Raw genomic sequence first — 23,512 nt, 5'->3', positions numbered from 1 at the left:
TGTGCTAGCCTGAAATCTTAAGGTGGTAATGTAGAAAGAAAATAGTTACCCACAAGCTACTAACTGTAGGTTTGATGCCTTGCCTTTAAGATTGAAATCATTTTTTTCAGTTTACTGCCTTGTCCTAATTTCTTATTTTTTTCATTGCCTTTTCAAGGGGTCCTTTGTGTTTCATTATTGTTCTTTTATGATGATGTCCCAAGCTAAATTTCTTCCATTTGCCTTAGGCTTTTCTTGTATTCTGGATCTGCCATTATTTTTATTGTCCACAAACTATTGTTTGTACATATTGATTAAAGGGGCTGCTGCCTCCTTCTGCTGCTGGCTGCTCCCACCACCATTCTGTAACTGAACAAGGAACACACAGCAAGATGCATGCATGTCTGTTGTCAATTTTGATTACCTATTTGCACAGGCATCCCTTTATCTCATGGAGGGCACTGTGTGGTTGGAAGAGGAAGTTTCAGTTGTCTGGATGTGTATGTGTGTGTGCGTGCACACATGCACATGCACAGGCATTGTGTAGCCCATGCTGATTTAAATATTTTAAATTATGGTGATATGCCTTGTTTAAACATTTAAACTGAACAATCATTATTCTTTCTAAATTTTTTAACTATTTCTGTGAAAACTGTCTTTTCAGTATCTTGGTGTTCTGTTGCTTTTGTGGCCTCTGAGCTTTTGTGACCTCTGAATAAAAAAGAATGTGCGATTATTTTGGGCCCTTGATCAGAAGACGACATTTAAGTCCCAATGATTTGGAATACTCCTCATTAATTGAGGGCTTATTATATCCTAGTTTGTCAACAGCCATATCCTATCTGTATTCGTCCCTAAAAATTGAAAAGATACTGGGCTTGGTATAAGGACAGTGGAGTGAGGAGATGATAAAGAAGCATTGAAGTGCAACCTGAAATAAGGTTTTGACTATTTATTTCCTGCTTCTCAACTTAGTTCGAATGATTATAAATTACTTAAAAGATTGGTTTTTAGTTTTCATAATTTTAAGTGATTTCTTTATAATTAGATAATACTAGTAATTACATGGCTTTTGATAAAATGTAGTTTAAAGAATACTGGCCTAGGAATCAGAAGACTGTAGTCTAGTACAAACTTTTCTGTTTACCTAGGTGAGTGGCACTGAGGAAATCTTTAAATCTGTGTGCCCTAGTTTTTAAACTGGAGATAGTATCAACTAGCAAAAACACTTGTTCCTTCCTGTTATTGCTTATACTCTGTCTTCAACAAAATTAGAGATAAGGGCAAAATAGTTTCTGCCGGGTATTGAGGGGTGGAGGGGAGAGGGAGGGGGCGAAGTGGATGGTAAGGGAAGGGGTTGGGGGGAGAAATGATCCAAGCGTTGTATGCACATATGAATAATAAAACAATAAATAAATAAATAAATAAAAAGAACAAAATAAAAATAAAAAAATAAACTGGAGATAGTAGAAGGAAAGTCCTTCTCATCTTTCATTGAGATGTAAACATTCTTTAAAAACATTCAGGATAAAAGAGATACTTAAATGACAATAATGAATAATGACTCTTGATCTGTTCTTTTTAAATACTGAAAACTAAAAACACAATGACCTTCAAAATGAAATAATCCAGGCAGGCAGAGTGGCTGAAACTGGTAGTGTGCCTGCCTACCAAAGTACAAAGCCTTAAACTCAATCCCCAGTACAGTAAAAAAAAAAAAGAACTACATAATGAAACAATCCTTCTTAAGAAATATTTTTAACAAGTAAAATATGGTAAGTAAAATTAGCAAACATTGAAACCCATTGGGAATTTGTATTGACTGATTTACAAAGCTAAGAAGTTTTCATTTAGGTTAAGAATTTTTCAACAAGTCTGTGTTGTATGTAGCTTTTGTAAAACAAGGAAAACTGATGAGAGTGAAATTCAGAACCCATTACTAAGGTATCATATAGGGAGCAGATTGGAGTAGAGAGAAAAAGAAGGATGGGTATGTTAGAGTCACGTGCCCATTGCTAGTTTTCTTGGTAGAGAAAAACATTGGTCAGGCCTGGGAAAAAGTTTCTTATATCAGGTATTTGGAGGTATGAGAAAAATCTTCCCCAGTCAATTGAAAACCCTATCAACCTTGCCACAAAGATAGCTGTCCCTGTGCATATGTTTCCTCTGTCTCATTCCAAGGGGTTTCAGTGCCTTACTTACACTGGGTTGGCATTCATAACTGCTGCATTAACCAATGGTAGGTGATTACAAAGAACTTAGGAGTATTTGTGGAATACTGAGAGTTCAAGAGAACACTTTTAAAAATTAAAAAATAAAAAAAGCCAGGTGCTGCTGGGAGAGGATGAACCTGTTTTCAATGCAGTGGTGAAAACAAAAGTCACATTGCTTTGCAGTAAGGGACATGAGCTGTGTGTAATTTATATTAAGGAATGTGGATGTTCTTGTTATGTTGTCTGCTTTTGTCATGGTGAAAACTGTATCATGAATGTTCATGAATCATGAATTAAGTTGTAATAAGTTCACTGAGTATAATAGAATGCAACCCTCCCACCTACATAATGTATAATTTTATATAAAGAATTTTTGTGTTTTCCTACACATATTTTTGAATTGTGGAATACACATAGCATAAAGTTTACCATTTTAAGTGTATAGATGTGGCAATAAGTACAGTCACATTATTGTGCAACTATCACCACCAACCATGGCAGGGACTTTTGGTCTCTTCATTTTTCATGGCTTGACTCTTCCAAGCATGTGTTGCTTTTAGAGTAAAAATTAAATAAGACTACAATCCAGGCTTTGCTGTAGCTCTGTGACACTGGGTGAGTTATTAGTCATATGTGTAATCTAAAGGCTGAGGAGTAAAGACTTCAAAAGCCAAATATAAGAGTGTTATGTAGTCTTATAATGTACTATTAAATACTAAGTAGGGTTTAGATTTAAAAGAATAAGTAAATATTCAAAGTGGAGTATAATGTACTATTTAGAACAGACAGAATTTCAGAGAGATACAGTTTGTAAATGTAATGAAAACCTGTCATGGTCTTGTAATGAATGGCCCTCATGGTTCTGTCACAGTGCACAATGGTGTTCTGTGAATTAAACCCATGTTATGTGGTACAAAATCAATTGAGAGTTTTTTCCCATGAACTTGTCCTAATTGTTAGTGTTTGCTTTTGCTTGAAAAAAGCAACAACAACCTGAAAATTGCTTATAATCAACATGTCAGCTTTTTTGTTTTGTACTTTATTTCTTTTGATTGTAGTTTATTTTGGAGCACATCTGCTTCCGTTTGTGTTCAACTCATATATACATATATAATATACATAAATATAACTGTACACATAAGTATCTGTCTATAGAGATTACACATAATTATGAGCATCTATATATAAATATAGACAGACAGTTATGTGTACATTTTTCGGCCAATAAAGTTTTTCCTCATTCATATGATAGAATTAAGCACTTCTGTTGATACTTACGGGTTAAGGCATCTCATTATTATTTGTTTCTTTGAAATGTTTATAGATGCCATAAAGAAGGTATTCTTTAGTTGTACTTTTAAATCTAGAGTCCTTTGTCCATTTAAAATATTGCTTTATGTTTGGTTGATACTTAAAAGGAAATAGACAACATAAGATAGCTCTTTGAATGGGTCTAATTTCAAAATGAATGTTGCAATGTAGAGAACTAGAAGTGAAAAAACATACTTTCAATGTGTAAGTCATATTTTAATTCTCTTAAGTGGTAGTTGTGTATTTAAAATTCTATATATCATGAAGTATAATCTATCATTTTATTGCTTAACTTTCAATTATCCATAGTGGTTTATATAGATATGACATGTACAATGCACATATTGGGTACATATATTTTTTTACTTGCTATTGTTATTTTCCAAATTAAACTAATTTGGATTCCATGTGCTTTTATATAAATAGGGAAAAAATATTTTAATGTTACCATTTATTCAGTGGTATTAATGACTCCTTGTAATTCACTGAAACTTAAACAGGGAAATAAGGAAGTTCAGTTTCTATAGCAAGAGAGTTTTTGTGGATTGTGGTAGAAATACTGAAGACTATAAATCTGTTAAATATTTTATAAAAATGCTTGATTTGCCTTTGAGGAGGGTATGGTCTGTCAAGATCAAATGGGATTGTACATTTTAGACAGACCAATTAGGATTAAAGGGTTGTAGCTCAAGGTAAAGGCCTTGGACTAGATCTCCAAAACTGAAAAAAAAAGAAAGTTCAAGCTCTCAGTCCCAAGGAATTGGAGTTGGGATGCTGTGAACTTAAAGAAAACTAATCTGTGTGAAATATTCCATTCCATGGAACACAGTGCTTGCAAACTCTCTTCACTGCACTTCACTCCACCACCACCTCCCCCATCCACAGCCCCACACACAGTTTTTTTTTTTTTTTTGGTTCAGTAACATGGAAAGGATTTTGGATTATTAAAATTAAAGTTTTTAATTTGAATTTTTCAGTAGGAAACTGTCAGAATACCTTTCTTGTATAATTCAGTATTTCAGTACTGCCATCTCTAAAGGTGTAGGTGCTCTTGAATTCAAAAAGGATTTATTTCAGAGTTTTATGAATGCTTCCAACAGGATCAGTTTAAGTGCCATATAGGGGTTTTCCTATCCAGTTGTTTCCCTTTATTGTGACTAAAATGAAACATTTTATTTTAAATCATCAAAGTTTATTTCCAAGGTAGGCAAAAATGATAAGTCATTTCTAAAAATTCAGTATGTGGAATAGTGTCAAATAGGTATATCAGTTGCTTGAGAAGATGATGGATAAAGAATATTTCTGGGAAATAAAACAGAAAGTGGTTTCTTTGGGAATGGGGACAGATCCTGGTTGGTAGAAGGGGACATATATTTCATTGACTTTTGAATTGTCCTTTTTAGAAAACCACTTTTCTTTAAAATAATGTTTCAGGTGATTTAAAAGAATCTATAGTAGGAGAGAAATCTATATTCTTTTCAGATGGCCCTGCTGAGGCGCCAGTGACCAATGGGAATACAACCACATTGCCAGCCCTGAATGATGATCTGGACATCTTCGGACCGATGATTTCCAATCCCTTACCTGCAACTGTCACACCCCCAGCTCAGGTATGTGGTAAAAAAAAATGTAGTCTTATATGACTGCAGCTTATTTCCTTTGTGAAAAGCTTCAGAAGTTTAACTTAGAAATAATTGTTTTTGAGAAGCCAATGAAACAAGCCTGCAGCTTGTTTTTACAGAAAGCTTTATTGAAACACTGTTACTCCCATTGGTTTATATTGTTTTTGGCTGATGTAATGCTACAAAAGCAATGTTGAATACTTACAGCAAAGTCTGTATGACCCATAAAGCATAATTTTTTTTTCTTTTTGGTGGTATTGGGCTTTGAACTCAGGGTTTCACACTTGCTAGGCAAGCCCTTTACCACTTGAGCTATGCCTCCAGCCCTAAACTTTACTATCTTTCAAGTTCTAATCCCTGATTTAGGGAAATAATTGTATTTAGAGTTGAACCGGTGGAAAAATTCAGCTACTTCAACCTGACCTAAAAATCAGTTAGGCTTCTTCAGAGGTTTTTAAACTGTGTTTTTAAATTTTGACTAGAATAAGAAGTTCTAGCAAATTCAGTATTCATATCCTACTTTCGGAAGGCAAGTTATATTTTCGGTTAGATTTAAAACCTACCTACTTTGTTTTGGTTGTTGGGTTTTTTTGTGTGAGTGATTTAAAAAAAAAAACGATGTAGAGCAATAATATCAAGATTTTATAAAACATTTTAATGATGAATACATTTGTATAAGAACTTTCAAGATACAAGTTACTCTTAATCACACAATATTAAGATTATATTTTATGTGTAAATTTTATAAGCAAACTATTTTAATTCACTACAGATAAAAGGAATAAAATACTTCCATTTCTGTAGGAAAAACTGAGCCAAATCTGAATTGTACAGATGAAAAAGTTTTAATAAGAAAAGTGTAGTAAGAAGATACTATTCAAACACTAGATTTGAAACAGTAATAGTTTAAAAAATTAGGAAGCAGCTCCCCTCCAGGCAGTTCTAATCAGGCTGACTTAGGATATGGCTTGAAGAAGTCAGCAACAAAATATGAGTTATGATGCTAGAGAGCATTTGTCCTTGACTCTATATGTGAAGGGGTGGAGGCAGTCAGAACTAACCTTGTAGGATAAGTGTTCTGGCTATCTTAAGTCACTGGACAGTGGGGGATAATAGGAAGTAGGAAGGGTTGATCTATAGAGTCCTTACTCTTTTACAGGTCCAGATATTTTGTATATTTGTATTCATGAAACTTCATTCTTCAAATTTGGGTATTGTAGATTACCATTGCTAGCCTTCCATGATGGGACCATGTGACCCAGTCCTTTAAGATTACCTCATTTTGAAGTGAATTTGAAAGTGCAAGGATTGAATTTTAAAGTTGAAAACCATGAAAGGTGTCTCAATCACTAGGCATAGACTCCCTAACTCTCCACAAAGATCTTTTATACTGGCAGTAAAACATCCTATGTACTGACTTCCTTCACCCATCTCAAATACCTTCAGTGAAACTGATTTAAGGGTAGTATAAAATTCCATTTAATAAAATAGGCTTAGAACATTATTTTCTTTGTTGCCACTTACGTCATTTTCCTCCCTTCAAGTGGTTTTCTTAGATATATTTTTGAGAATTACTGAATATTTTTTCAATGTTCAGACTCTGAAATCTATAATTACAATCAAGTGCTTGTTGTAGCCAAAAGATTTCTGGTAGTTTAAAGTTTACTATCATTTAATGATATGGTACAGTTATTTGTACAGAAAGGAACCATTGTGCTAGATTCAAGTTCTAGAATATGGTAGGAAGAATCAGGTTGTAATGTCTGTCACTTCTGAGTATGTGTTTTCTATAATAGATGCTAATTTGCATCAATATTATAAAAGTACACTTCTGTGGCTTATTAAAAAAGGAAAGTTACCAGTCTTTTAAGTTAATGTTGGCCTTGTTTCCAAATCCTGTCTTCCCTTTTGTCTTTCTTTACTTCCTGACCATGCTTAAACAAGTTCTCAAACCTTTGAAGAAACTGGAATAGGCTGTTATTTTATCAAGGCTTACAAATTAAGTGCTTGATTTTTTAATGTATTCTTGTCTGTTTTGATTTTCTTAATTCCATATTTGAAGATTTGTCTTTTATTGGGTAATATTAATTCATGAATGTGGTAATGTTATTCCACAGTTGTAATGTTACATGATAATGGCTGTGGCATTCTCTAACACAAATTATGTGTAAGGAAAGTAGTTTTCATAAAACGCATGGCTCTGATTGCACAGTCCCACTTGCTTCTGATGTTGCTATATCTATCAAAGCAAAGAGCACTTTCTTTCAACGCTATCTTCAGAACTTGTCTTTGTACTTTCTCTGAACAATGCCAAGTATGTCCATTTGGAGGCCAGGTACCATGTCACCTTATGGTGTGCCATGAGAAAGTTAAGACTGTTAACAAAAGAGAAAGTCTGTGGGGACTCAAAATTTCATTTTTAAACAATAATCGCCAAGATTTTCTCCAAGAAATACATTGTTATTTTGTATTTTGTAACTTAAAAAGCAGCTATTAATACACTTCTGAGGTGTAGCAGAAGACCAAAACATTTTTGGAAAGAGAACAGATACATGAAGAAAGATTGGTTGTGCTGATTTTCAGTGTGCTGATTAGACTGTTTATTTTGTGAGTGGATGTGATGAAATAAATAATCAGATGTTCAGTGTATGATTAAGAGTGGAATATAGATTTCTTTGGAGTTATTAAATCCATTATGTCTTTTACATACTGGACAAATCAAATTTAATGAAAACCTTTTACATAGCGTAGCTTGTTTTCTGGTGCTGTTGACCTGCATGAGAATATACTTTTTCATGTACAGGTGAATGTTTTGCAATTTATAAGAAATTGTATGCATTAAAAATATTTTATTGAAGAAAGGGACAAATGTATTTTTGTTGTGATAGTTACTGTGTACTTACCACTAGGATTTAACAAGTACATTTCTTAGGAAGTAATTAGTTTACATCGATCTTTATCAAAATTGTGTTTTATCAGCAGTAGTGTTTATTTTCAGGAAAGACAGCTTATTTTATGGCAGTGTCCTTTCTTTCACACAGAAAGAAAGGGACTAAGTATTGTCACTGTTGTTTCAATTAGTTAACATTAATTACCAGGGAATTTGTACAGGTATGGGTATGCTTGAAGCAGTAGAAGATTGTCTAATGTTGGGACTTAGGAAAATATTTTGGATATTTGAGTTCAAAACCTAGTATTGCCCTCCTCACCCCTCAGAAAACTTCATAATCAACCACATTTTAAAATTTAACTTTTAACTTTTCTACATTTAGGTTAAATGGTTGGAATGTAACTCATGGTCTGGTTGATTTACATTTATAATGAAAAAGTAAATCACTCTTTGGAAGGACAGAAAATAAGAGCCATGTTTGACATATTTTAGTGAAGTTGATGAAACAGGTTTTAGTTTACATTTCAACTAAAACTATGTATGTATTGATGATTGATTTTTGAGAGAAACAGCAAACTAGAGGTATTAAGTAATCAGAGGATAAAAAATATGTATAAAGCAAGTTGGGTATCACATTAACCAACTAATTTGAGCTATGTGACCTCACTTTTAATAGTTAAAGCACTGGCCAGACACTACATAAAAAAAGCAAGTAGGGTGCTGGGAAAGTACTCTGGCTTCGTTAGGACTGAAGTTCATTGTCTACAGCCTTATTCTTCCTTACTGAGGTTGCATTGGAACCACTAAAGATCCAAACTTTCTGTCAGGTAGTAGAAAGTAAAAACCTAGACATGGTTTACATTTGAAAAAGCTCTTCTTTTAACATTATTTTAAAATGTCAAATATGTTCTTTCCAGAAAAGTATTTTTGTTTCTTTTACAGCTTTTAACTGAATTAGAGATGTGTGATTTTGGGTAGTCTCATTACACTTCTGAAATGTTTACTACTCTGAAACAAAAAGATTTAGATGACTAGTAGTTATTGGGTTTACAGAAATTTCAGAGAACTAATTTTTAAAACAGTCATTTAAAATTTTTTTGTTTTGTTTTCTGACATACTCTGTTTAACAAAAGACAGCAGACCATTGCTTGGAGTGTGCTGTGAACATGGCTTTTACAAAATTAAAAACGCAGACATCATTTAAAAAAAAAAAAAAAAAGAAAATCTGAGCATGAAAAGCAATTTCTTTCAGTCTAGCATTTAGTGAGGCAGTTACATCTCCTAGACATCTTTAGATTCCACTGGAGTATGAGAGTTGCTTTGCAACTGCTTAGAGAATTAGACCCCACTTCTGAGGCTTTAGTGTACTGGACATGTTTGTTCAGTATCATAGCATCAAGTAGAACTGTGCACTTTGTTAACTCTCAAGCCAAGTAAGTAGTGCTATGATGACGAATGTGGGGCATAGATCGTGGCCTCAGGAGGGGCAGGACTGGCCTTCATACATTCTGATCAATACCTGCGAGGATGACAGGGTTAATTTGTTAAAGCATATGTAATTCTCTAGGACACTGGAATGTTTTTTTTCAAACAAAATTGTGTCAGTGGTATTGAGTCCAAAAAATGTTTGGGGAATATATTTACCTTTCATCTAAACTACATATAAAGACTAAAATATAAATTTTCCAAACAATGCCTTTGCAAATGAACTACAGGTTATAAATATAGGTATGTGTGCATGCATGCCTGTGTATATGCTGGTGCTGTGTAATTTACTTATTTGATGGTTTTTAGTACATGAAATTGAACTTAAACTAGTTTAACCACCAAGATTATGAATTACTTTGCGCCCTGTTCTTTCACTTGTGTTTTTCTGATTTTCCTTTTTTTTTTTTCCTAAGCATGTACAAATTCCAAGAGAAGATTTGACCACATGTAAACTTATCATCTGCTTTACTTGGCTGGAGCCTGGAAATACTTACCTGACAGGCATATAAATATACATGGGCAGGGTATTGCAGGTGGGAAACACTTTCAGAGTCCCACTGGCAATACAGAAGCCCCTTTCCTGTCCTATCTCTCTCTCTCTCTCACACACACACACACACACACACACACACACACACACACACACACACACACAAAAGACTGGTGAACCTTTGATTAGAGGCATTATGACTTCTTGAAGTATGAAAGGACAGGCAAACATTGTTCTCCTTTTATCCTGGGGTTGTAATGATGGCAAATAGCTATACCATTTAGATTGGCCTTTTTTTTTTTTTTTAGACCGTGTCCATGTTGAGGTAGGTGTTTTGTATTACCTGCTTTCATGATAATTACATCATGTGAATATTAAGCTGCTCTACTATGAGACGAGAATTATATTTTCCCCAACCATTTGGGTTTTTCTTTGGTGCATCCACAGAAAATAGACCCCAACGTGTTCAGCAGATACCTAGGTTGAACAGAAACTAAACGTGATTTTTTAAAAAATCATTTAGTGATGTAGTTGCTTTGTTATCTAACAATACATTCTCTAATAGTTAACTCTGCCATTGTGCAAAGCACTTCCTGTAATTATCAAACCTACCCCCATTTTATGAGAGAAGTTAAGTGATACATCTAGGCACACTGTTTTATGCTGCGGGGCTAGGGCTCTAATCCTGCTAAGGCTGGCTGCAGCCTCTGCTGTTAGCCTCTTTGATCTCACGGTTCTTCATTGGTAGCTAAGATATTTCATTAAAGGGCATTGTTACAGTTGGTATTCCATCATATTGGATTTCTTACACATTTCAGAGTTCTCGCAAACAAAAAATGGCCTTTTCTTTTATCTCAGAATTCTTGCTCAATTAGTCGTAATGTTGTCCTGCCTAAATTAGTTTGTGAGTAGAATATTGGGCAGTTATTGCATGGTATTCTAGCCATGACATCAACTGTCTGAATTTAATTTCTACTTATTACTTACCTTAATCTATAATTTGAGAAGAATCTTAGCCAGCTCTTACTAGTCTTCAAAGAATTCTTTGAAACTTCATATTTAAATAAGTCCATATAAGCAAATATGAATATGATTGAATATTTAATTACTGCACAGATCATTAAGCAAGATTGTCAATGGTTGTACAGTACTGTGTGCAAGATGTAGGAGATTAAGTGAAAAATACTATTTTATATTAAATACCTATATGCTTGTATTTATTTGCTTCCACATAGAGTGCTGGATATGGTTGAGTGTATAGGTGATCAGAGTTTTGCTGTACTTCATTTATGATTAGGAGCATTCTAATGTTAACACAGACTTAGTTTAGATATATAAAAATTGTCTGTAGTTTTTGAAAAGGTAAAACCTTTTACTTGCCCATTGTAGGACCTTCTTGCAGTCTGCTAGTTATAGAAATGTTCTTTCTTCCAAGGGATACCAGTCCTTGTAGCAATAATGGTGGTCCTCAGGGAGTATCCACAGAGCTGTTGTTGGACCCCTTCTGTTCAAGCTGTGAAGAACAGAACCTGCATTGCCCCAGCCACTTAGCACAGCTTATTGCAAAAGACATCCAATTCTTATAAAAACATTCTATTTAAGAAACATTGTACCTTCACTTGAGATGTTTTGTGTGCATTTGTGAATGATCCTCTTGAATGTTGCCATTTTACCTTCTATAATTAATTCCTGCCTAATTTCATAACTTTATTTGGTTTCTAAGTAATAGATGAGCTATGCTGCATTATGTAGAATTCAACAGCTTATCTTGGTGTTTGTCTCAGGGGACATCCTCTGTACCAGCAGCTGCCACACTATCCACAGTAACATCTGCGGATCTGGATCTGTTCACTGAACAAACTACAAAATCAGAAGAAGCAGCAAAGAAACAACTCTCCAAAGACTCCATCTTATCTCTCTATGGTACAGGAACTATTCAACATCCAAGCACTCCTGGTAATTAATTTTGAAATCTGTTCTCAGTGAATTGCAGTGATACTATTAAAAGTATATCATTTGTAATTGTAATAGTATCAATTACATTTCTTCTATTTTCCTATGGTAGTGGATGTTTCTGTTGTAGTTTACACTACTATGAAACTGAAATGAATGAAACATTAGAATTAGAAAGCAAATACGGGATTCACAAAACTTTATTAATTTAGAAAAAACAAGCTGTTCACATACCACTTAGTATTGTTTCACAAGCTTACAGGATATTATCATTGAGGAATTATTGAAATTTGATTTACATGAAATTTATGACTGTAGTAGTATTTCTTCTGCAGGTAAACAATAAGCACTTTGAATTATCACATTGATTCCAAAAACTTAGAAGTGTTTTGTTATTTTAATGAAAAATGTACAAAACAAATTCTATTTTAATCCGTCAGGATCCTTTCCTCTAAAATAGGATTGAAGCTGTATGACAACCCACCTACTTTCTTATAAAGACAACTCTAGTCAACTCAGTGGTGCAAGTCAACAGAGACAGCGTATACTCTCATGCTGTGTAATTTGGTCTTCAAATGAAGATATTTTTTTGTGGCTGTTGCCTAAGATTTACATTTTCTAATTAAATTTGCTCAGGCTAATAATTGATTTGTTTGCATTCTGGAAATAACCAGCACTGAATGTTTAGGTATGGGTTTTTCTGAGCAGGAGGAACAGCTGGACTGGAATGAAAATTTCTGTAGGTAGATCAGGAAGATGATAATCCTTTGTGTCTGTAGAGATGAGTGTACTATATGCAATAGCTCTGTTTTCTTTATTCATTTTTTAACTTACGGTTTTTATGATACAGGTGTGTTTATGGGACCTACAAATATACCATTTACCTCACAAGCACCAGCTGCATTTCAAGGTTTTCCATCAATGGGAGTACCTGTGCCTGCGACTCCTGCCCTTATGGGAAATGTGATGGGACCGAGTACAAGCATGATGGTGGGCATGCCCATGCCCAATGGTTTTATGGGAAATGCACAAACTGGTATGATGCCACTTCCTCAAAATGTTGGCCCCCAAGGAGGAATGGTGGGACAGATGGGTGCACCCCAGAGTAAGTTTGGCTTGCCGCAAGCTCAACAGCCTCAGTGGAGCCTCTCACAGGTAGGGTCATTTATTCTCTGAGTGGTTTTATTTGTTTTGAAATCTAATGGTCTAGTAAAAGAATTAAGTAGAGAGAACATTATCAGGTCGAAAGTGTCCATAGATATTATGCAGCTTTATCAAATAGACAAATGATTTTCAAATAAACAAATGATTTGTCAGTATCTTTATTTTTAGAGTATTCTGTAAATAAATAGTAGGCATTTTTTCCATGTTAGATAGAAATTCAACTGTAATGGTGAACCATCCCTAATCTATTCGTAATAGGTAGAAATCTTGAGAAGCTCCCTGTTAGCTGGAGGGAGATTAGTGCCAAGCTTTACCCAGCCCTCTTGCACTGTTATAGTCCACCTTGTATTTAAGCCAGTCATTCGTCAATTTGCGGGGTCTTTTTTTTTTTTTTTTTTGGTCACACACACACACAAATTAGCCTTGTAGTCTCCAAGCACAATTTTATGAGTGCTCACAGCTGTCTTCTAAGTCTCGTGGCTACTGCCCATGGATTTGTAAAAACTTTCTTGTTCAGAAATCCTTGTAACGTTGTATTTCTTTCATATATGTCCTACAATGACTTGTATTTTAAAAGACTATCTACTGGCTTAAGAATCCCATAAGGTAGAGACAACTCTATATTTGTCTCGGGCATCCCCTCGAATAAAACTCACTTCTGCCTAAGTTAGCTTAAAGTCAAGAGATGACATTTCTCTTTAGCTCCATACACAAAGGCCCTTAGACTTAAGTTCATGTTCCCACCCACTTTGTATTTGATGTTCTACCACCATTTTGGTGGTCTTAGTTACTGTATGATTCATAGTTTTACCGTGAAAATGTTTAGGGGAATAGTTTAGAGTGATGTCTGACCAACCATATACCAAGAATGCTCCAAGTTGTTTTTTGCAATCATGGTTTATAGGAATATATATGACACTGGTATTTACTCAGTGGGAATCCCAAAAATTGTAAATGCCAAACACTGGTAACAGCTTTTATGTGGCCAAAGCATTGAAGCACAACCCAGCTCAGACTAAGGTGCAGGGTGAACCAGTGAGGAGTTCACATTGGCCCTGACTTCCAGATAGTGCAGAAGGGGTACTGTTCTCCAGTATTGTCAGGGGACTCTTATTGCTGATGACAAGGTGGTGAAAATATCCTGAAGTATGAAGATATGATCTGCTTGCCGTTCAGAAGACACATCAGCAGCGTGGTTAATACTGACCACATATTAACAGTCTTACCCTGAGCATAGGTTTTGAACTCACTCCGTACTTTATACTGTAATCTTACTTTTGCTTCACTTATCATCAGTCTTGGAAGTAAGAGAACAACAGGGTTAAGAGGCTTATAAACAAACTCCAATCTGGAAGAAAAATACATCGAGTCTTATACTTTATAGCATACAGTACAAATTAATTTGTGTTGTTAGAACATAAAGTATGTTTTGTGACCTTTTATAATATTTAGAAAATGTAGCCAGGCACCAGTGTCTCAAGCCTGTAATCCTAGCTACATGGGAGGCTGGGATAGAGAGGATCATGATTCAAGACCAGCCCAGGCAAATATTTCCCAAGACCCCATCTCCAAAATAACCACAGCAAAATGGACTGGAGGTGTGACTCAAGCAGTAGAGCACCTGCTTTGTAAGCACAAAGGCCTGAGTTTAAACCCAAGTTTCACCAAAAAGGAATATACAGTCATTTAAGATTTTAATAGAGAGTAACTATAGCCGTCATACAAACTTTATAGGATAATTTTAACATATTTTACTCTCTAAAATTTTCCTACTCCTTAGTAGTTATATCTCAAGTATCCTAGTGTGTAGTTGGATAGTGATGGGTTCATAATATACTCATCTACCCAGATGGAAACTTCAGAGAATTACTTTGGCATTTTTTTTCAGTTGTGGTTAATCTTTGGAGATAAGAAATTGCATCTCAAAAGTGAATAAATATAATATGATTGAGATTAGTTTTTGAGCAATGCTAAAAAAGAGAAGAAAATATCTAGAAGGGAACAAAGTTAGCTGTTTGCTTTTACCCCAGTGCTTGTGACTAATTTTCACATTAATGAAAAAACATCAGCAGCGGTTAAAGAAGCAACAATTAAAAGTGAAGTAATCCTCTTAAACTAAACCTTTTATGTGTTTCACAGATGAATCAGCAAATGGCTGGAATGAGTATCAGTAGTGCAAACCCTACAACAGGTTTTGGCCAGCCCCCCAACACAACAGCAGGATGGTCAGGAAGCTCATCGGGTCAGACTCTGAGCACACAGCTGTGGAAGTGAAAACTGCAATGCAAGTTTCATCCAGAACCAATACCTGACATTCCTTGCTAAAACGCATCTACTTCTCCTGTTTATTCATGTACATATATATTTTTCTTTTTCCCAATTTGTTCATATTAAGAATTAACCTGATTGACCATGATGATCTCTACTGATTAAATTTGATGTGGTGAAAAGCAGGTTGAGAAACTACTTTATGTCAAGGGCAGCTTTGTTCATATTTCCCATAATTTCATAAAACCACATTATTTGAGAAGCTGCTCAACTTACATAATCGGTTTTACTCTCAATAAAATTATAGCTCTAATGTTCGCATATAAGGGAAGTAGTTATCATGTTAGTAATACCTCTAACAGTATAAACCCCATCCCCAAATTAGCCAGTAATCCTGTAGGAAGGTACTGTATGATCAAATGTTTAATCATATAAATAGAATGTAAATGTATCACTGAGCACTGTTTTCTAGTGTATCAATATCCTTTTATTTCATTATTCACTTCACTGTGCTGTTGTTATGATGTGCTTAACAGGGAACGTGGTTAGTGAAAGGAAGATAAACCTGGATGTTACTATAAAACTTAATGAATGTGTAAAGAATTCAAGTTTTATCTCCCTCTCTTGTAATTTGGATCTCTTCTTATGTACATAGTGCTAACATGAAGACCTTTTTCTGCACTATATGCAAGCAGGGTAACTAAAACAAAGTCACTTTTAATCCTTGAAGGTATATCCAGGTTTATGACAGTAATTGTGTTTACATTTTATGGTGCCTAGTACTGACAAAATGTTATTTCCCTATATTAAACAGATGAATCCATTGACCTTTTTATTGTGGGTTTTGTTTCCTACAATATATATGGCCACCAACCTTCCAAACATTATTTTAGGACGCAAAGTCAAGAGTTGGGATGTTTAGTTGACAAAATAACTGTCATTGGTCTTAAAACCTGTTCAGTTCTACCAGTTATACGGCCAAATTGGCAGAGGGTAGGGGTTAGAGAATATAAGATACTCAGTATAGTAGCTTGCAGTGTCACTTAGCAGTATTGTACAAACATCTTCCACTTAGGTTGTAGAGAAAACATGCAGAACAAATGAAGACAAAGCATACATTCCTTAGCATCCTTTAGCTTATGTTAACTGACAAGCTGTGTTTAAACAGGGGTCCATCAGATGGTCATTGAAGCCTGTTGTACTGAAGTAAAAGGAACAATACCTGAATGATCTTCAGCCTATAAACTCCAGACATCCTCTTCTTCCATGTCCACTGGCTGGGCAAATTGTGCCAGCTGTCTTTTTAATTTATACCTCAATTTTCACTGTGTCCAGGAGGTACTTTGGCTCATTGGCTAGATTAACCTTCTCTGTCCGTGTGTGCCACACGAGAACCTAAAGAGGAGGGAAATATTTTGGATAGCCACACTCTCAACACTGACAGACACTCCAGGTCAAACAACATAAGTGAAATGAGTACCTTGGTGCAGTTACTTGCTTTTGGTTCCAGTTCTTCAACTGTTGTTATCTGTTTTAGAAAGTCAGATTCTTGCATCCCTGGCTGAGATCCACGACGCTTAAATACAGCTTTTGGATTGGACAAGATGACTTGAAGACTTACAGCAAATCCTTTGTGAAAAGTTAAAAAAAAAAAACAACAAAACATATTTTTTTTGTTGTACTTTTTTTCTTTATAATTTTGGTCACATCAAAAACAATTTTTTAAATGCCTACTGTGTGTCAGATCTTGGTATACAAAGTAGAATAGGAGCATTACCTTCATTACAGTCTTATGAAGAAAATTATTATAATATTGTACATTCAGTGTAAAACACTGCCTGGTGACACCTGCCATAAAATATGAAGTCCATCTAATGGGTGAGTTGTACTTATTTATCTCACTTTGAACCATCCAGCACTCCTGCCTGCCCCTAACATTATGTATGCTTTACCAATATCAACACAGACTTTATATTGAGAAGACTGGTAATAGAAGTCAGTTACCTTTAAAAAAAAATAATACCTAATTTATAATCATTTGTTTTGATCTCAAAGGGTAAGGGAGAGAGGTTTAGAAATATCTCCTGGTGCAGGAGATATTAGGACATATGATATATTTGGTTTTTGTCATTTAAGAAAAAAGGTGGGGGGAGAAGACTCGATGTGGGTCAGTGGTAGAGCGCCTACCTAGCATGTTTAAGGTCCTGGGTTTGATGCCCAGCATGCCCCTCCCCAAAAAAGGTACTTTAAGAATCTGCATCTAAGTCTCAGCCATGAAAGTACCCCACAAGCTATGTCAGAAAAGTGCTTTGAAAGTCTGAAGCCTTAGACCTCACCTCTGTGCTCCTAATGACTAACCTGACATTCTAAAGTCAGGCACCTTTCCAAAGTTGAAGCCATGAGGACCAATCCCTGGGAACATTCCTTTGGCAGCATTTTACTCTTTTTCTGCATTGACTGGATTGATATATGCTTTATATCAATCCAGTCAAAACTACCGTTTTGCAATAGTACAGTTAACAGGCAGTAATGGAAAAGTGGTGAGAAAAACAACTGTCATTCCCATAAGCTCTTTGATGTGAGACCAGACAGTCTCATGCTGTATATAGACCCTGCTGCTTCTTAAGAGGAAGTTAACACTTTGCTACATACAAGCTAACCTGGTTGGGAAAGTGCTGAGGGAGGCAAAGCAAAATAAAACAAAAACCCATCAAAACATTAGCCTTAAGACTCCCAGTATCTTCGACCAATCCTGTGTGGAAGTGCAGCACACTCCATCAAAAGAATGGTAAATTTGTAATTACAAGCCTGTTTTTGCTTGTGTCTGGGCACTTGGAATACTGGTCAAGTCATTTAGCCCTTCTTGATTCTGGAACTTCCCCATTTCCTCATCTGCGTGAGAAATGTGATACCTTTTCAACTCAAGTGTTTGATATAATGTAATGCGTGGAAAGAGCGTTGACTGCAACACACTGTTCAAAAGATTGCAACATATAAAAATACTACTGCAAACAGTGCCAAGAGGGGCAGGTGGTATCAGCCACCATTTCCAGCGGGAAAAACACTGGTTAAGGGTAAAGGGTGGTAGAGCCAGGCCACCTGTGTTATCATATCACACTGGTAACATACCTAAAGTCTTGTATCGGCACAGCTAGGACAGCACCGGACTTCAACAAAAAGCCAAAGTTCAAATTAATACATTGCCTTTTTTAATAGGCCCAATCAGATGTTAGTGTTCAAAGATAGCTTTCACAGGCTTATAAATAGGCTTCATCCTTTATTATCTAAATGAGAGTCTGCCCTTCTTAAACACTGAGGCATATTCTTTTCTGGTGGGACTGGGGTTTGAACTCATGGGTGATGTGCTTAAAAAGCATGCACCCCAACACTTGAACCACACCTCCAGTCCATTTTGATCTGGTTATTTTGGAGATGAAGTCTCAGGAACAATATGCTTGGGCTGGTCTTGAAGCACAGTCCTCCCAATCCCAGCCTCCCAAGTAGAATTACAAGCATGAGCCACTGGTGTCTCGTGTTTCTGGAATATTCTTTAGATGGCTTCAGAGTATTGACTTTATTTCCCCATTGTCTCATTTAAAAAAAAAAAGAGGGCTGGGTGTTGGTGGCTCACACCTGTAATCTTAGCTACTCAGGAGGCAAAGATCAGGAGGATCATGGTTCTAAGTCAGCCTGGCCAAAAATTTTGTGAAACCCTGTCTCGAAAAACCCTTCACAAAAATAAGGCTGGTGGAGTGGCTCAAGGTAAAGGCCCTGAGTTCAAACCCCAGTACTCCCCCCAAAAAAAAAAAAACTCTAAACTGTGTAGAAATAATTCTGAAAATATTAAACCACTTTGATCTAATTTCCCCTATGACTTTTTATACCTTCATTGTCATGACCACTGAAGGATTCAGATTAAGAGTATTTTCTTGCTTTCCTTACCTCACAGGTACATGGCAAAATCTACAGTTTAAACACAGTTGACAGCCAGTTGTGAGGCTACCCATTATTTAGTTGCAAGGCCCCCTTTTCTGTCCTCACTGGAGAACAGAATATAGCTGAAGGTCAGCACCTGGGGGAGAGTTTAGTGGGTGGCTCACCACAGGAGAAAAAGGCCCTTTTTTGTATTTTCTAACACAAGGGTGGTACAATTCAGATGCTCTTCGACCAGCTACCTCATTTACTCTGCCCATGCTCTGCTCAGCAGGCTCTTAAGAGGGATGTCACAGCCAGCAGGAAGGGGCAGCATGCTAACTAGGTCAAACCCTGGGCTGCTTTGCAGGAATCATCCACCCTGCAAAGACATGGGAAGAGTAAGAGTTCTCCCTCTGAAACAAGTGCAGTGTATAGCTACTATCTGCTGGTTTCCAACCTAAGATGGGTATCTTGTGTTTTCAATTTTAGGTATTTATGCCTCAAGAATTCTCTCTTCCCTTTTTTAGGGAGATTAGTTTAGCCTTAAAGGTGTTGCAGTGGCTTTTAAGATATTAGGATCCTTTTTAAAAACCATGGGAGTAGGATTTTCTGTGTGGTCAATGATGTAAAAAAAATAAAATGCCAATGAAAAGTAGTAGTTTACTGTGAAGCAGGAGTTCCTTAACTCAAAAGTGGAGTTAGGTAGGAAGAACATATTTCCCTACCAGGCAGAGGAACACAGCCTGCCTCAGTAAATGCTCAGTGATTGGGGGAGAAAATTGTAAGGCATTCAAACATTTAACAAGTCATTTCACTTCTGGACAGACAAAGCAACAGGATCTGAGTTTCCCTGATTTAAGTAACTAAAAACCAGACAGTGTTTGAAACATGTTTCTAGACCCTGGAAAAGAGGTGGGTAGTATAGAGATGTCAGAGAAAAAGTAAAGGTGAGCCCTACAACAGCCCCAGCTTCTTGTCTGAAGAGGGTCTGGAGGACACACCACGGGATGGGGAACTCAAAAATTCTGCAGTCTCCCTGAGTTGAAGAAACAATTGAGAATTAGAAGAAGCCAAGGCAATTTGCAGAACCGAGCAATGGAGGGAAGTGAGCTCTGGCTGAACTGTAGTGGGTGCTTGTCAGGTCTCAACTGTGAATGACCACAAATGTGTGCAGAAATACCCACGGCTGGGAAAGGAACCCTGGAAGGAGCACGTGGATCAACTACTGGGGTTCACCCAAGCTAGGATTAAGTAGCTCACATTTCCAATACCCAGGCAGAAGCTTCCAAGCAATAGTTGGAGCATGTGGAAGAGTACATGGAAGATTACTGTCTGGGAGGGTGAGGGTGAGATTAGCTCAAAAAGCTCAGCTGGTTCTGCCTAACTTTAAAACCAAGACTTGATTACATTGAAAATGTTAAAATGTTTCCAAGTAACTTAGTTGTATTCCAGTAGAAAGCTCAAAAATATTCACATATACATGTTTATATATGTGCATGCATGTGATGTATATTTCAGTACTCAGCAGTTTAAAATTCAAAATGCCCGAGACACAAAAATTGCCACGTATACAAAGAAGTAGGAAAATATCCCATAATGAAGAGAAAACTCAGTTAACAAATCTAGGAATAACACAGATGACAGAATTACAGAACAAGGACACTGAAATATAAATATGCTTCACATGTTCAAGAAGGTAGAGAAAACAGCATGGGAAGTGGAGATGGACGACGAAGACACAAAGTCAGGGACTGGTGGAGTGAGCAGCTCCAGTGGCAGAGTACCATCTCAGTAATGAAAACTACAGTGAGATGAAAAACACACTGGCTGGAATTAACAGCAGATGAGATATTAAAGAATAAAAAATTGGTATAGTTGAACACGTAACAAAACTACCAGAGTGAAGCCCAAAAATAAAATGATTGAAACATACACATTAGCATCACAGAAACATAGCGAGAGGTGAGCAGGAGAGAAAAAATACTTCTAAAATGATGACTGACAGAAATCAGTAAAGATATTCTCATTCTCTCTCTCTGTCTCTCTCTCTCTGTCTGCTTCTCTTTCTCTCTCTCTCTCATCTACGTAAAGATATATCTTGAATAACCACTATCATCCAACTTGACCTAAGTGGTATTTATGGACATTCCACCTATGATAACATTGTAAAAAACCTTTTCAAGTGTACATGGAACTTTATTCAGATACAGTTCATAGTCTTGGCCAAAAAAACCCAAGTCTCAATAAATTTAAAATAATTCAAATTATACTATGTTTTATGCTCATGGTGGAATTAAAATAGAAATCAATAATACAAAACCATTTCCTAAATATTTGGTAACTGAAGATTTTATCAAAGAATCAAACAGATCAAAGAAGAAATCAAACAGGAAGTGAGAAAGTAGCCAGTGAAGACAAGATGTTTCAAAGTTTGTAAGCTGTACCTCATGTAAGGCTTGGGTGGAAAATTACTATTTTTTTAATAGGAGACACGGTTTGCTGTGTTGCCCAGGCTGGTCCTGAGAGACTGGGCTTGAGATCCTCCTGCCTCACCCTCCTGAATAGTTGGGCGTTTAGTGAGACACTTCCACCATGCCTGGCAGAAATTTAATTTAAAAAAATTCTTTTAACAGTAGATAAGAAAGGTGAGCTCCCAATTTCATTAACTAGAAAAAGTAAATAAAACCCAAGTAAACAGAAGAAAAAAGTACTAATAAATGTAAGAGCAGAAATCTGAATTAGAAACAAAATGATTAAAAAAAAAAAAAAACCAAAATAAAAACTGCTCCTTTAGGGGAAAAGGGGTTAAAGTTGATAAACATTTACCCATACTTGTCAGGAAACAGAAGATGCAAATTACCAACATCAGAAATGAGAGGGGTATCAGAACAAGTTCTACAAGCATTAATTACAAAAGAATCTTATAGTAACTTTATGATAGAAACTTTGGCAACTTAGAGCAAAACAGACAAATTCCTTACAAGATAAGCTCTCCGATGAAGAAACAGATAATCTAAAGTAGCCTTGGAAGAATTAAATTGAGTTTATGGTTAAGACTCTTCCTATGGACATATACACAATTCTGCAGGCTCAGATAGCTTCACTGGTGAATTCTACCTAACATTTAAGGAAGAAGTAATACCAATTTTACAGTAGGTTTTTTTAGGAAAAAAAGGAATACTCTTCAAATTATTCAGCATTGCCCTGATACTACATCCATACAAAAATATTATAAGAAAACTATAGACCAGCAACCTTCATGGACGCAGGCAGGAAAAGTTTCAAAGGTTGGGCAAATTCAGCCCAACAATACAAAGACAGTAAGTCACTACCACAGATGTTTACCCCAGGGCTGGTTCATCATCTCAAAGCCAATCAGTGTGGCCCACCATGAAAACAAACTCAAAAGGAAAAAACACCAGACCATCTTGATAGATGGTGAATGCATTTGATAAAATCTTGTCATGATTAAAAGAGAAGAAAAGCCACTCAGCTCTGAAGGAAGTGTACAGGAGGATTTATGGTCCAGACCAGGCCAGACATAAACATGACCCTCATCCCAAACATAATGAAAGCAAAAAGGGCTGGGGCGAGGCTCAAGTGGTACTGCAGCTGCCTAGCAAGTATCACATTCTGAGTTCAAACCCCAGTAGAGCCCCCCAAAAAAGAGGGGGTTAATGGTTAGTGAACTTGAGTATATTTCTAAATCTGGGCACCATTCTTTGAATCAGACTATTTTGCCATTGAAGAGTTGGCAAAACTCAATTTGCCATAACTTAAGGGTTTATTTCTGGGCAATTATATTTTATTAATCTTAATACCCTTATGCCAGCACCACAGTGTCTGCATTACTGTAGCTACGGAGCAGGTTTTCAAATCGGGAGAAGTGTAACTCCTCCAACTTCGTTGTTTTGTTTTTTGTGGGGTTTTTTTTCAGATTGTAGTTTTTGGAGCACCTTGTCCATTTCCATAAGAAGCACATTCAGATTTTTGAGAGGTTGCACTGAAATTGTAGATTAACTTGGGGAATATTGCCATCTTTGTCTTGTCCTGTTATTCCTAACATGCTTGTGAGTGATACTGCGTCCTTAGGTCCACTTTCAGATTGTTCACTGCTAGTGTGCAGAAATACAACTGATTTCACATTGGTCTTACACCCAGCAACACTGCCCAACTCACTTATTAGCACATATGGTTGCGTGTTTTCCCCAGGACTTTC

General features: G+C 36.2%; 2 protein-coding genes across 10 annotated transcripts in view; one reads left to right on the top strand and one right to left on the bottom strand.

The window, feature by feature from the left end:
* Smap1 (small ArfGAP 1) overlaps positions 1 to 16,205 on the top strand; it is a 145,952-nt gene extending 129,747 nt beyond the window's left edge. For all 8 annotated transcript variants that reach the window (XM_074080249.1, XM_074080231.1, XM_020167280.2 and 5 more), the window contains 4 exons: positions 4,986 to 5,113; positions 11,778 to 11,949; positions 12,797 to 13,101; positions 15,250 to 16,205. In XM_074080249.1, coding sequence (XP_073936350.1) covers positions 4,986 to 5,113; positions 11,778 to 11,949; positions 12,797 to 13,101; positions 15,250 to 15,384 — 740 coding nt within the window. In that variant the 3' untranslated portion in view covers positions 15,385 to 16,205. The remainder of the gene's footprint in view (positions 1 to 4,985; positions 5,114 to 11,777; positions 11,950 to 12,796; positions 13,102 to 15,249) is intronic.
* Positions 13,450 to 23,512, bottom strand: part of B3gat2 (beta-1,3-glucuronyltransferase 2) — a 65,280-nt gene continuing 55,217 nt past the window's right edge. The window contains exons 3-4 of one of the 2 annotated variants that reach the window (XM_020167287.2): positions 16,859 to 17,007; positions 13,450 to 16,773 (exon numbers count right to left, since the gene is read on the bottom strand). In XM_020167287.2, the coding sequence (XP_020022876.1) occupies positions 16,687 to 16,773; positions 16,859 to 17,007 (236 nt within the window). In that variant the 3' untranslated portion in view covers positions 13,450 to 16,686. Of the gene's footprint in view, positions 17,008 to 23,512 lie in introns of both variants that reach the window. The other variant, XM_074080258.1, reaches the window with a different exon arrangement.

Source organism: Castor canadensis, chromosome 1 (assembly GCF_047511655.1).
Source record: "Castor canadensis chromosome 1, mCasCan1.hap1v2, whole genome shotgun sequence".
NCBI classification, from domain to species: Eukaryota; Metazoa; Chordata; class Mammalia; order Rodentia; family Castoridae; genus Castor; species Castor canadensis.
The sequence above is the reverse complement of the archived record's forward strand: the minus strand, read 5'-3'. Positions and strand labels throughout refer to the sequence as shown.